Source organism: Mesocricetus auratus, unplaced genomic scaffold, assembly GCF_017639785.1.
Source record: "Mesocricetus auratus isolate SY011 unplaced genomic scaffold, BCM_Maur_2.0 Super-Scaffold_100004, whole genome shotgun sequence".
NCBI classification, from domain to species: Eukaryota; Metazoa; Chordata; class Mammalia; order Rodentia; family Cricetidae; genus Mesocricetus; species Mesocricetus auratus.
In genome coordinates this window covers 118,031,111-118,045,455 of record NW_024429189.1, presented here as the reverse complement: position 1 = coordinate 118,045,455, position 14,345 = coordinate 118,031,111, and the positions used below count along the sequence as shown (strand labels likewise).

The 14,345-nt window shown below is 49.9% G+C and overlaps 1 protein-coding gene across 1 annotated transcript in view; it reads right to left on the bottom strand.

Moving 5' to 3' along the window:
* Positions 1–7,232: 7,232 nt before the first annotated feature.
* Positions 7,233–14,345, bottom strand: part of Xkr7 (XK related 7) — a 29,425-nt gene continuing 22,312 nt past the window's right edge. Inside the window, exon 3 of the mRNA XM_005086066.3 lies at positions 7,233–13,672. Coding sequence (XP_005086123.1) covers positions 12,717–13,672 — 956 coding nt within the window. The 3' untranslated portion in view covers positions 7,233–12,716. The remainder of the gene's footprint in view (positions 13,673–14,345) is intronic.

Here is a 14,345-nt window from a genome sequence, read left to right as displayed (position 1 = left end):
TCCCCCTCCATTTCCTTTGTTCTTTTTCCTGCCTGGTCGGAAACTCCACCAACACCAGAGTTCCTGCCCCTCCCATCTGACCGTGGGGGTTGGGGAAGATGGAGAACACTGCTTTAGGACCCATAACTAAAGGGTGGGAGCCAAAGATGGTGTCCAAGGGGCTCGGCAGCTGGAGCAGACCCAGGAGGGTTCCCCCAGGAGGTGATCACATTTAGGTCATTCCCTATGGTCTGCCACCAGCTTTGTTGGATGACTTTGGCAAGGTAAGACAGTAAAAGCCTCTCTCAAAGTCTGCTGCCTGCTTCTCTGTATACACCAGGAGAAAACCCAGCCTCTCCCTAAGAAATGAATGATGGGGGGGTTGATGCTTCAATTTAATTAAGATTAAATTAATAATAATAATGTTCATTACTTCTCAGAGAGGTGGTTTATGGGTGCCTCTGGGCCTGGCTGCCTGCTACTTACTTAACCACTTGTGCCTCAGTTTCCACATTTAGTTTGACCTCCTGGTAGCTTGACTAGGATTAAGTACACTTAAAAGAGCTCCTGGAATTTATTAAGCACTCAGTAAATATTGACTATTAGAGCTGAACGTGTTGCTCAATGGTAGAGCACACTGCAGCCTGCAGACCCTGGAGTCTGTCCTTAGCTTTGGGAATGAAAAAAAAAAAAAACAAAATTCTATTTCCTTATCTATGGCTCCTGGGCTGCTTAACTGTCTTTTTGGTATATTTCATCTCTCTTAGTCATCACTGTGTCTGGGAAGCATGATTTTTGTTACATAGAAATTTTAAAAATTCAATCTCATATGTAGATCCTGGCTGAAGGACACACAGGTGGTGTGCTCAGCAGACACTGTGTGTGTGTGTGTGTGTGTGTGTGTGTGTGTGTGTGTGTATGTATGTGATACAGTGAGTGTGAGGCACTGGGCCTTCTGACATACCTGGACCTTATGTCTAGTGTCCATACTACTGGGGCGCTCACCTCCTGGGTGCCTTTTATTGAGTGCACTTGGAAACATTTTGAGGGGCCCATGCACACCTGCCACAGCACCCAGTTTCTGGATGTTGGAGCTCTGGAACTGCTTTGCTGATGTCCCTGGATGTTATGAGTATTTTAAGAAAAGGTGACTCCAAAGCCCTGTCTTGCCAGTCAGGGTGTGGTAAGGAGGACATGGGCACCACTGATAGTAAAGACTGGGTGCCAGGGCTTGGAACTCTTTGCATGGTGTTTTTGAAAGACTGGGTATACAGAGGTCAGGGCTCTCATCACTTCTGGGTGTGGGAGCCACAGGAGACCCCCAGCCCTAGCCATTCATTCCTGTTTCTTTCCACACACCAGAAAGGAAATGGTCCAGGCAGCCTCTCCCTCCTAAGCCTCTATATCCTGCCTGTCATGTCTGAGCTCCGAGACATGAGACCTTCACTCAGCCTGTTGGGTCAATGAAAAGAGGCCAGGATGTGCAAACCCATCCCTGACTCTACTCTAAGCATCAGAATTGCTGCTTGACCCCTTGAGTCCATTTGGAATTCCCACCCTTGCTGTGATAGCAGGCTATGTCAGATTGTCCCCAGTGTTCCAGTAACTAGCTTTTGCAAGCTTTTCCATTTTACAGGACTTCAGCCTCCCCAACTATAAAATTGGACCTTATATTACTTCAAGAATCACTAATAGGACCAAATGTCACTGCTTGGAATCTCAACGAGGACAAGGAGTGTTTTAGAGACCCCCAGAAAGACAAAATGGCCTCTGTGTTGCCTGCTGCACCCACCCCAGAGCCATGAATAGATTAAGTGCTTAGTGTCAGTAAATCAGTCGGAGACAGATGACCTAGGTTCAATCATGAACGACCTTGAGCAATTCACATCGTGTCTCACAGCCTGGGAGTCCTCGAGTGTTAAAAGCAGGGTAATAATGGTGCTGTCCTTAGAAAGTTGTTCCAGGGACAAATGGAACAGAAACATAATGGCAGCACACATTACTGAAATCAGCCGGTGAATCAAAAATGAGAGACGTGGAACCAGCAAACTCCCTACTGTCAGCATCATCAGCATGGCAGGCAGGCTTCAGCCCCGGTTAAATCAGCCACTGGGATTGCTGTGGAGAGGATTATAAAAATCACCTCTGCGCCCAGAGGAAGAAAAGCTTATTGTCAATGGGAGTCATAGGCAGAGAGGGGAAATGTGACAGTGGCACCTGACTTGGACGAGCTGCTCCATGGCAAGCAGCTGGTGTGAGAAGGCATTTCTGCTCAGCCTTCAAGGGTGAATGCAGGCTTGCTTGCTCTAGGCAGAGGGAGCAGCTTCAGCAAACACGTGGCTCTGAGCTGTGAGAAACAGCCAATTCTGACCACAGGTGGCTCTGCCGAAGTCTAATAGTGAGTGCTTGCAGGGTTGGTTAGCTGAGCAGCTCACCGACGCTTTCAAGGTCCTTACATTTTTCCACTTTGTTTCCTGAGATAAGCTGTATATGCCACTAGATTTACATATTGAAGCCTTAAACCCTGGTACTTCAAGATGTGACAGGATTTGGATATATAGCTTTAATTTATTTTTAAATAGGGTTTTATATAGCCCAGACTGGCCTCAAACTCACTATGCAAATCAAAATGACCTTGCAATTCTGATCTTCCTGTTTCTATCTCCCTAGGGCAGGGATTACACTTGGTGCTGGGGAGGGAAATCAGGGCCTTGTGCATGCTAGGCAAGCATACTACCAAATGGGACTGGAATGCAGTTCAGTGTTAGGGCATTTGCCTTGCTTGGGGCCTTGATCCCATCTAAAGTACTGTAAAAACAAGTACCTCCACCCAAGTACTATAAAAACAAATGCCTCTCCCCAAGACAGGGCTTCTTTGTTTAGCCCTGGGCTGTCTATGGCAGTTTGAATGTAATTAGCCAACATAAACTTCTAAGGAGTGGCATTATTGGGAGGCCTGGCTTTGTTGAAGTAGGTGTGACCTTGTTGGAGGAAACGTGTCACTGTGGGGTTGGGCTTTGAGGTCTCCTATGCTCAAGCTACACTCAGAGAGACAGACCACTTCCTGTTGCCTAAGGGTCAAGATGTAGGATTCGTAGCTCCTTCTCTAGCATCCTGTTTGCCTGCATGCCACTATTTCACACCTCACACCATGATGATAATGGACTAAACCTCTGAAAAGTAAGTCATCCCAATTAATTGGTTTTTTTTCTTTATAAGTGTTGCTGTGGTCATTATGTCTCTTCACAGCAATTAAAACCCTATCTAAGACACTGTCCTAGAATTTGCTCTGTAAGACCAGGCTGGCCTCAAACTCTGAGATCTGTCTGCATCTGCCTACTGAGTTCAGAATTAATAGTGTGTGCTACCATGTTCAGGCTAGTTGTTTTTTTTTTTTTAATTAGAAGAAACAAATTGAAATCCCACTTAAGGGCTGGTATAAGAAAAGGAAGAGATTTGACACATATTAAAAAGACACTTGGGACATGTCGCACCTGCTGTGCGGCCTGCATCCGAGAATGTAGCGAGGTGGTCGGGATAGATGACACAGAGACCGGTCGGTTGCTTTAAGAAAACTTTATCTTCCCAAGTCAGCTTAGGAGAGAGCTCTCAGAAGAAATCTCAGGAGAAGTCTCTGGCGAAATCTCTGGAGAAGTCTCTCCAAGAAAAAAGAGTTTCCCTTTTTAAGGACTTTTGCCATCCATTTACATACCATTCTTTCCACTTCTCACCCTCCTGGCTGGTGGTTTAATCTCCAGCCCCAGAATCGGGGAGACACCACAGGGGGCAGGGACAGGAAGAGGCATCTAGCCATAGGGGGTGTGACAGTCATGGTATTTCAGTGAGCCAGCCCTTATCTGAGCCCTATCAAGCTTTAAAGCACTGAATTCTTTTCAGTAAACATTACATAGATGCCTGCTCCTAGGCCGAAGGGGAAGTGGGTTTCTGCTCAAGGTCTGGTGTCCCCACAGGGACATTTGTACAGAGACAAGTCTACCTGAGGACACAGTGAGAAGCCAGATCTGCAAGCCCAGGAAAGGGGCCTCAGGGGAAACCATCCCAGAATACCTTCATCTCAGACAGCCTCCAGAACTGTTAGAAAACAGTTTTCTTCCATGATCTTCTCTCTGTGGATCATATCATGAGAGCCCTGCAAGCAATGTATCTGGTAAGACGGCTTCAGAGTAACAGATGTGAAGTCCGTCACTCGGATGACACCACGGCTTCTCCTTCCTGTGTCTTTTACTCCAGGAGAAAACCTTGCAGGTGACTTTTCAAAATGCTTCCTCTAGGGGCTGGAGAGAGAGTTCAGCCATTAAGAACACTCGATGAACCCAAGTTCACTTCCCAGCCTTGTGTGGGAGGCTCACTGCAATGCCAAGAGATTTGACCATGCCTTCTTCAGGTCTCTTGACACCAGGCATACACATGGTATGCATTCAGGGAAATACTCACACTCATAAACAAACAAACACACAAAAGACCAAAAGCCTTTCCTAGGAGCCAGTGATCCAGGAACATCAATCAGGATCCATTTGGCTATTACTGAGATCCACCTAACAATGGTTTCAACATGATGATTAATCTCTTATCATAACAGCCAAGACACAGAGTACAGACAGGTATAACAGTGCTGTGTGTTGGGACCCAGCACATTCTGCCTTGCTGCAATCACTCCCATCGTTCCACTCTCCGTTGCAAGGTATCATTCCATCTAATTCAGCCAATACCTCAAGCTGAGAGTGGAGTGCTTTCCTCTCCTTTAGAGAGATGCCCTAAAGTAGCACTAAGTTCTGCATCTTAGGGGCCAGAACTTGGTTCTGTTGGAAATCACACCTGATGGCTCACTCTTAAAGGTGCCTCTAGCTAGCTTAGGTCCGTCCAACCATAAGTGAACAGAAAACACTAGCCTCCTAACTCCTGCCTGCTGGTCTAGTTACTCTCTGAAGCACCTACTCTCACCCTCAAGCCAGAGATTTAGAGTAGAAAACTCACAGCCAAGCATGTCTTGCAAGGTCATACATAAGATAAGCTTTAAAATAAACAAGAGGTGAATTGTAGAGATGAACCCATACATAGTTTTTACGGAACAAAAGACAAATGTAATAGAGGGAAACATAAGATCTAGATAGTACATACGATCATACCCTCTAGGTTATCCCAGTGACAGAGGAAGGGTCATGTCTTAGGATGTATAAAGATCGCCTTGTCCTCTGTCAGCGAGCCCCCTATTATAGGCTGATATCTGACTTTGCAAGACTGGAAGATAAACTGCTTCCTTTCAACTTCCCCGAGACTCCAATATGCTTATATGAAGCAAGGACTAGAATTTCTCACAGTTCTATGGCCACACAAAGCTGCAGAGGAGATTGGGAAATGGAGCCTTTTATTCTGAGTGCCCATGTAAGATAAGAAGTTCCTTCATATAAAAGGGGAATGTGGCTATATGAGAGTTCTGGAGCCTCTGGTTACCAGAACTAAGTCGTGTGCAATTGTGCACCACCAATCCCTAGCGAAGGAAGTGAATGCTCTGTGGTCAGTGATTTGAACACTGGGGCCAGCAACAGTATCTTTTGGAAGGCTTGTCAAAAAACACATTTCTGCAGGTATGGTAGTTAAGATGTCAGCTACGAGGGCTTACTGTGCCTGTACAGGACCCAGATTAGGTTCCCCGCACCCTCCTGAGGTGGCTCACAACCGCCTATAACTCGGGTTCCAGAGGATCTGGTGCTCTCTGGCCTCTGTGGATACCTGGATCTCACAGCACCCATGTAAAGGTCAGAGGGCAGTTTGCAGAAGTCTGTTCAGCCCTTCTACCCTGTGGGGCCTAGGGTCAAACCCAGGTCATCAGATTTGGCAGCAAAAGTGCTTCTCCTGGCCCTGTCAATGGTTAATCTCAATGCCAGTTTGGGGTGAGAGACATTAGTCAAGCACACTTCTGGATTTGCTCGTGAACTCCATTCTGGAGGCAATTGGCATGCGGCATACCAGCTGAAGGGGAATGCTGCCCTGAATACAGGCGGCACTGTCCGATGGTCGGAGCTCAGGCAGAGCAGAAGCTGAAGAGGAGGAAATTGGCTTTGCCTCTCTGTGCTTCTAGGCAAGTTACCGTACTCTACCACACAGACTTCCTGCCATGATGCTCTGCGTCAGAACACACCAGCCCTGAGACAAATGGAACTAAGATGCCATGGAGATGGCAAGCCATACTAAGTCCTGCCTCCTTTGGGGTTGTATTTTCAGAGTTGTGTTTGTTTGTCGCAGTGCTGGGTATCACTAACACGTCCCTCAAACAGTGCTCGAGGTCCGGCTCCCAATAAGTCAGCATCAGCCAAGAAGGTTGATCTTTATTCTCATGGTCAGGGGCCCACGAGAGGTTCTTCACCAAGAGAAGGTCACTATCAGATTTGTAGGAGGATGTAAGGAAGTGGTCCTCAGAGAGAGGTCTTCAGACCCCCTCACACCAGAATCTCCCAGATGCCTCTTTATCCTGGAGATGGGATCTAACGTAGCCCATGCTGCCTGGAACATCTGGTTTTCCTGTTTCCACCTCCTACACACTGAGTTTCCATGGTGTGCCACCGTTGCTGGCTGAGATGTTTGGAAATGCAGAAGCCTGTATGTGAAATGAACCCCCTCCATTGCTTCTCAGCCTTTTGGCTAAGATCGAGTGGTGTGAGCACCTTGCTAAAACTGGTTCTCGTACTCTTTGAAGTTCATGAAGAGCTAGAGTCAAACCCAGGGCTGGGTACAAATCAGTGGTAGTGTGTCCCCTAAGCATGTGCCTTGTACCCAATCCCCAGCATGGGAGTGTAGAAACCCTGACAGGAAGGCATCTCTTAGAACCAAGGTCCCCAGGAAGGTGAGCTCTTGGGTGCTGTTTACTGTTGTTGTTCACTGTCCCTAGACTTTTTCCATGGCACATGCATCATATACACTCAATGCACATCTCAGTTGAGCTGGCAACTTCAGGCTGGGCTTCGCTTTTGTAAGAATTCATTCTATGACCTTGGAAAAGTGTATTCATATATCTTACCCGTCCCCCCCCCTTTTTCTGTAAAATGTGCTTGGAGATAATCTCCAGAAAGGTTCAGTCTGAAATTGTGGTTGATTGACTGATATTCTATCCAATCAACGGGGAGGTCTGGAAAATGTCCCATTGTTTCCCATTCAAGTGCCTTTGAAGGATCCAGTGGTCTTCTTCCTTACCCATTACCCCTAGCCCAGAACAGCCAAACAGAACACAGACAGAATGTACTGAAATGACTTTTAATATCTCATGTTGCAGCAAAATTAAAAATATACAAAAAGTTTGTGGTGTACAAAAGTCTCAGTACAGAAGCCCCAGCTTGGGCCCCCTCCCCTGCCCAGGGAAAGCTTGAAAGGGCTAGCTGGGCTGGGAATGGCACAGATGTAGTAAATACCAGGAAGTGGACCTAGGAACAGGCTAAGAAGCGGGCAGAAGTTGGGGCTGACCACAAAGGGGCGCGAGAACAGGGGGAAGTCACCTGGAGTGTGCTGACAGGGAAATTGGGCCCTTAGGCATGGCTAGTGGTTCCTGTGGGCATGTTGGGATATCAGAGACAAACGTATTCTGGTGGGAGCTCCCTCCCAAGGGACCTCGGCTCTAGTTCTAGCTTACCACTAGCTTGCTGTGTGAGCTTGGGCAGGTTGCCTCCCATCTCTGGGCCTGCCCCATCTGTAAACTAGGAAGTAACTGGATAATTAAACCACTGATGCCAATGTGGAGGTCCCAGACCCCACCCAAGCATCTGCAGAGTCAGGGCCTGCCACCCATGAGTATTCTTGAGGATTCTGCATTAAGTCATCTAATACAGAATGGAGAAATCCTTCACACTTGAGTCCTGGAAGCTCACACGTGTCCTCACCAGGATGTTGGAAGCTAACACGTGTCCTCACCAGGATGTATCTACTACCCACTCAGCTTTAATCTAAGGTAGCCAAATGAATGCTTTATTTATAAAAGCCTTTTCAGGAGGAAAACCAAAACAACTTCTCAAGCCACAAAATCCTTGGGGAATCCTGAGGGCTCTGGGGATGGTTCGGACCCCTTCTTATGTCTGGTTTCGAAACCAGACAAGGAGAGCGGCAAGTTCTATTAGGTCTGACTGGATTCTGATACTTGGGAGAAGGGAGGGAAAGGAATTTCCTCTTCCCTCTTGTGGCTATCCTCACTCCCTCTTTGTCCCAAGACCCCCTCCACTATGAGATTATTGCAGGTATCCTGGGCTCCCACCATCCAGTCTGGCCTGGGGACTCTTAAAGAGTTGTGCATAGAATAAAGGCCAGAGGTGCTGAGGAGTGGGTGGCCTCTGGGTGAGGTTACAGTGGAAGGGGCCGGGCATGGGAATCAGGCCTGGCTGGAGTGGACTCTCCTTGCTCTGTCCCCTGGAGTGTGCTGGCTGGAGTGGACTCTCCTTGCTCTGTCCCCTGGAGTGTGCTGGCTGGAGTGGACTCTCCTTGCTCTGTCCCCTGGAGTGTGCTGGCTGGAGTGGACTCTCCTTGCTCTGTCCCCTGGAGTGTCCTGGCTGGAGTGGACTCTCCTTGCTCTGTCCCCTGGAGTGTCCTGATTTGGTTCTTCCTCTCCTAGCATCTTGCAGTGGCAACCAAGAGCTCAGTGTCTACCCCAGCATGACAGGCATGTTCCATTTCCCTAAGCCCAGGGCCTCAGAAGAGTCCTCATCCAGAAGGGGGACTCAGACCCCTACCCCACGCTTCCTCTGGGGATTGGCAATCACCCTGTCCCTCTCATTGCAATGCCCCTTCCTTTGAAGGCTATAGATTTCACCTTCTCACCCAGGCTCTGTCTAGGAAGGAGGCAGATGCCAACGAGTTGTGGGCCAACATGGAATGGGATCGAGGTTCCTGACATTCAGTTAGCAACCTGTGCCTTATCCCTCCCTCTATTTGGAGAGATTCCCTCTGAATCAGGAGCCCCCAAACTAGAAAGGAATCCAGGTCCTAAATAACCTCCTGGGAACAACCAGGGACCTGAAGCCTCCCAGACAGCCAGGATGAGACTTAAGGTTAGACCAAGCCAAGTCCCAGAGGCTTCCAACTGGAGGGGCTGATGCATTAGAAGTCTCAAACTGGTGGCCAGGAGGTTGTTTCCAATGCCTAAACCTCATTGCTCTTTGGCACCAATAACCTTCCTTCTGCCATCCCCCCAGTTCTGCTTTCTCAAACCTCCACTCACCCCACTTTCCTTTCTGGTGTTATCTGAGTTTATACCCATGCGCCCTGCCTCGGTGAGCCTTTTCCTACCGTCTAGCCTTTGTAGACTTCAGCCACAGGTAAGCTTCAAGGGAGGGGCTTGCAGAACCTTAAGTCTTCAGGGAAGTAGTTGGGGATGGTGGTCCCAAGTCTCCCATGTTATCATCTGGAAACCTGCACATTTTCAGCCTTGCCCCCCTGGGCCTCTGCTTCTCCAGTCCTCGGGGTGACACACTTCAGGGAGACGCAGGTGCAGGAGGGATCCAGCTGAGAGTAAGGCAGATTTGGGGAAGGTGAGAGGAAGGGACCAAGCCCACAATCTTAGACAGTCCCTGCAGAACAGGGTGGAGGCCCGTGCTGTCGGCTAGGGTGTCTGTTACAAGGCACATGGTACAGTAAGTGGTGCATGGTGCCTGGGGAGGTTTAGGGGGCATAGCCAGCAGCTGGGGTTGATGTGGGGGTGGGACCTCATGGAATAGGAGGCAGGGTTCTATGTTAGGAAGGGACGGTCTGACATTTCTGTTCCCAAGATGTCCCATTATCTGCTGCTCCTGAAGAAGTTAAGACACATAACTTTTGCTGATGCCCAGGAAAGCCAGAGTTCCATTTACTTGCTGTGTGACTTTGGGCAAATGTATGTTCCTCTCTGTTTCTTCTTTATAATGGATAAGAAGGGTAGGTGACTTTGGGAACTCTTCCTTCAAGGCTGGGGAACTAAAGTTCTCTCTCACTGGAAGAACCTTGCAGGGGTCCTAGGAAGAACTAAGAATCCAGACTCGGTTCATGGTCTGGGGACAGGAGTGGAGGACCCCAGGGGTGCAGTTACGGTAGGGGAAAGAGATCAGCTGAGGTAGATTGTGTCAAAGAAAGGAACCAAAAAATAGCTCCAAGAAGACGGGGGTCCTTCCCTATTCTGATTCTTTTGTCCTTAGGAGGCAAAACACAGGACAATAATGAGAGAGGCCTCAGGCCAGGAAGGATGGGGTCCTGAACTGAAGGGAGGGGGCTTATACTTGGAGGATATGGGTTCCAGATGGGGAGAAGGATTAAGGTCCTCTGCCTACAACCTTCCCTGGTGATCAGATCTCCTTGCAGGCAGGGGTCCTGGGGAAAGCTCTGCGAGATCAGGATGAAAAATGTGGCCATGGCTTCCCTGCAGCCTCAGGCCATGCCTGGCTCTGCTCATCCTGTTCCTTGGCTGCCCTGGCCTCCTGCATCAACCCACTAAGGGATCCGAAACCTTTCCTTCTAGGCTGCTGGAGAATGGGGCATCCATGGAGCCATTCTAGGATCTTGGGGGGGGGTTGATGTTAAAATAACTTGCCAAGGGTAGCCCAGTGTTACCATATTGATGTGTGGGATGGAGGTATAGCTCTTGTAAGGGTGGCACACAGGGGAAACAATGGAGTGACAGTTCCTGGTACCATGAGCCCTGCAGAATCAGGCTGCTTGGGTTTGGAGCCCATCTTCAATGCTCTGCGTTACAGAGATTGTGACAGGTATATAGCTAGCCATGGACCTAGTCTCCAAAGTTAGCTCTGGGTAGAGGGAGAAGGGAATGGATGACTCCCTCAGAGCAGGACTGTGTCAGGATGGAGCTGTCTGTCACTCTGGAGGCCTTTAGGGGTCAGGGAAGCAGAGGGAAGAAAACATATTCTGCACTGGCAAAATGAATACAGCTACCCATGGTGCCAAGCAGGGTGGCTCGTATCCTGGGTATGATGTGTGCTTGTGTGTGTATCCACACAGTGTGCCCTCTCATCCTCACCCTGGCGTAGTTGCCTCCCAGCATCCTCGGCACATCAATCATTGCCATATCACCTCTGATGGGACAGTCAGGAGTTCAAGGCCTTGTGAGAGTAGCTACTATGCTGGGCCTCAGTTTTCCATCTGTAACTCCAAGAGAGGCTGAGCCAGGGAGTCTAAACAATCTTATTTGCATAGTCTAGGATTCTTATGACCTCCATACTTTCCAGTCCAATCTGTACTTATCCCCAAAGTCCCTGGCTGTCCCCTTTCAGTGAGCTCACCTCAGTTGGCTTAGGGGAGTGACAAGAGACTCTAGGCCTTGTCTAGAGCTGCCTAGCTCTCCAGTTCCATAACCCTGCCCATAATGTGCCCCAGTCAAGATGGGCTGTCCCAGGCCAGGGGCACATCCCAGGATGATGGTCCCTTGTGCAACCCAGGATGTCCGGACCATGGGTCTTAGGCCTGGGGCCTTGTCAGATTTGAGACAAAACAAGTCAGTTTCCCAGATGCCACCCCAGAGAACCTCAGCTGTAGGGTAGCAGGAATCCAAGATTGATGTCACATCCCCAGAGCTATTTTTTTTCCAGCTGAGAATCACTTGGCAGCAGAAATGTTTCAAGGGTTTTAAGGACAATTTCCTTTTAGAGGCGATAGAGCTGGGGACATGGAAGGGGATCTAGAACTTCCGTAAACCTTGGCAGCCTAGAACTAGAGCACCCATTCTAGAATATCCCACATCCCCTCCCCCACTGCCCTTGGTAGAAGCTAGAATCATCCACATCAGAGCAGCAGGGTTCATGTCCTTGATCCTTATAAAAGATCAGCAGCTCTCTAGGACATGTTATCAAGAGGTATTCTAGGACTGAGGCATCTCCCCAACAGGCCCTCTCTCAGTGAGCTAGAGCCTCTTCTATAGTTGAGCTAGGCAGAGTATCTTCCCAGTTGTTTTATCTGCTGTGCTTAAGACCTTCATCTTCAAGGAACATCTCAGGAGCACAAGGTGTTGTGACCTCTCACCTGAGGGCTCTAGACCTTAACAGAGCTCCCAACCAAGTCCACCTCCCGAGCAAAGGCATCCCACCTCCTACTGGCACTCCTACATACTGCTGTCAGCCCTCACCCCTCAGGGCTCTTTATCCTGCCAACGTCTACACTGTCAGATACCCAAGTTACCTCCCCGACTCCCTGCACTAATTCTCCTCTTGGCCAGTTTCCCTTCCTACAGGAACTGTGCCAAATCTGTCCAGAGGTGCCCCCCATTCATCCTACAGCCTGTTTCATCTCCTCTCAAGGGTCCCCTTTTATCACAAGGCAGCCCTTCCTAACACTCCCTAAGGGGAGCCCTGGACCTTAGGCAGTGCCTTTCCTCTGGTAGCCCACCAGGGGTGATGTGGCATGATTCTAGGCAGGGGAAAGGGTGAAGACCCTTGTGCCAAGCATAATATGGCATCCCCGTGAGAGTGGGGCAGTTCATGAGGGGTTACCCCATGAGAGTGGGGCAGTTCATGAGGGGGTAGCACCACTTGATGCCCTGTGCCCTGGTCCAGGGAAACTTAGGGAATAGGCCATAGGGCTGAAAATGAGGCCTAGGGCCTCCACAGGTCTGCCCTCTCCCCTAAGAGAACCCCATAGTGGGGCTGTTCTTGGATCCAAAGATCTACTCCCACTTAGCCTGGTGGCCCTGAAATCCAGACTCAACACTGTGGTCAATGTGGGGTCAGCCAACCCTGTCCCTTTTGGGAGGCAGACTGTGCCTACACTGTGGTCTCATACTCCAGCAGTTCCTGGGAGGTGCCCATGCTCCGGTACTGCAACCTGGGTGTGGCAGGTGAAGTATACTCCAAAGCCAGAATGGTCTTCCGGAGCCGGCGGTCAATAAAATGAGCGTCCCATGCTGGGTACTTTTTTCGAGGCAAGTCGATCCGAATAACAGGCCCCTCTGTCCGCAAGGGGCGAGTCACCGGCGTGGGAGGCAAACCAGGTCGCACCTGGAAGACAGGTGGTGTAGGGGTCCCAGCTCGCTCACCTCCCACTGAGGCCCCGTCCCGCTCAGTGCCCGTAGTCCTTGGCAGAGATCTCGGTGGACTTGTGATGGCATCAGCTGGAGGAGCACAGGGACCTGGGGTCTCAGGGAAGATGCAACCAGGTGCCTGGGGCCCCAGCATGGGCCCATTGGGGTGCAGGAGACAGTAATAGACACACATAAAGAATATGCCCAGTGCGAAGCTGGAGGCCACCACGCAGACCAGGATGAGTGAGTAAAAGTCAGTGGAGAAGTTTCGACTGGAGTACCAGAAGCCAGTGAGTGCTGCGTTCTCTAGCAACACAATGCAATAGTAGAGGGTCACACGACGTCGGCTGCGGCCCTCCTTGACGTTGAACCAGCAGAAGATGTAGATGATACCCACCACCATATTGTAGATGATCTCTTCCCACTTGGACATGCAGAAGTCTGTCTCACCCTGGATAACCCAGAAGGTCATGATGCACCAGTGGGCAACAATGAAAATGCCAAAGTAGAGCTTGTAGACACTGGCAAAGAGGGCAAAAGCCAGGGTCCGGGCAGCGATGGTGAACAGGTGCCATAGCACTTGAGCTACAGCACCCTTGTAGGACAGGGGCCGCTTGTCATCTCTCGAGTCTCTCAACACCTTCTGGTAGGATGCCAGTGTCCAGGCCAGGGACACAAGGGAGGCGGAGATGGAGAGGGCTGTGGAGACAGGGTAGGGATGGGGTGGGCTGGGTTAGGGGTGGGTCCAGGTTGGGTCTGGAGAGGAGATTCTGGGTCAGGTCCTGGGTTCTGAGGAGGTGTGAGGGAAGGGTCTGAGGATCAGGTGCGGGGAAGGTCTGGTTGGGGGTGGAGCTGGGGAATGAGGTGGAATATGTCTGTGGGTATGGGAGTATAAAGGAAAATAGATTCGGGTGATTTTGATCTCCATGGGCATTAAGTATGGGGTAGACAGGGTTCAGGGTCTTTGTGGGGGGTAGGAGATTAGGGTCCGGGACTCTGGGAGGAGAAGAGGAGTTCAAGAAGGGATCATGAGGTCAGGGAGGAGTCAGGAGACCCATTAGAAGATACGAGGCTGGGTATGCAGGGACAACAAGAGCTGAGCAGAGCTTTGGGAGTGGATCCCATGCGAGTACCTGAATTCGGGGCTGGAGAGAGGACAAACGCTGTCCCCAACTACCCAGCGGGCCTGAGGACTAGTGATGGAGTCTTGGACACTGAGGGTGGGTGGGAAGGTATGAAATACTTCCCAGATGGTGATGTCGCTTTTCTGTGACGCTGACTGCAAAGGACGGGAATGTTTCAGAAAGGGCGATGTTGGAACGAACAGGGCTTGGTGTACGGGAGGAGACCAGGGTATTCAGCGAAGGCGGAA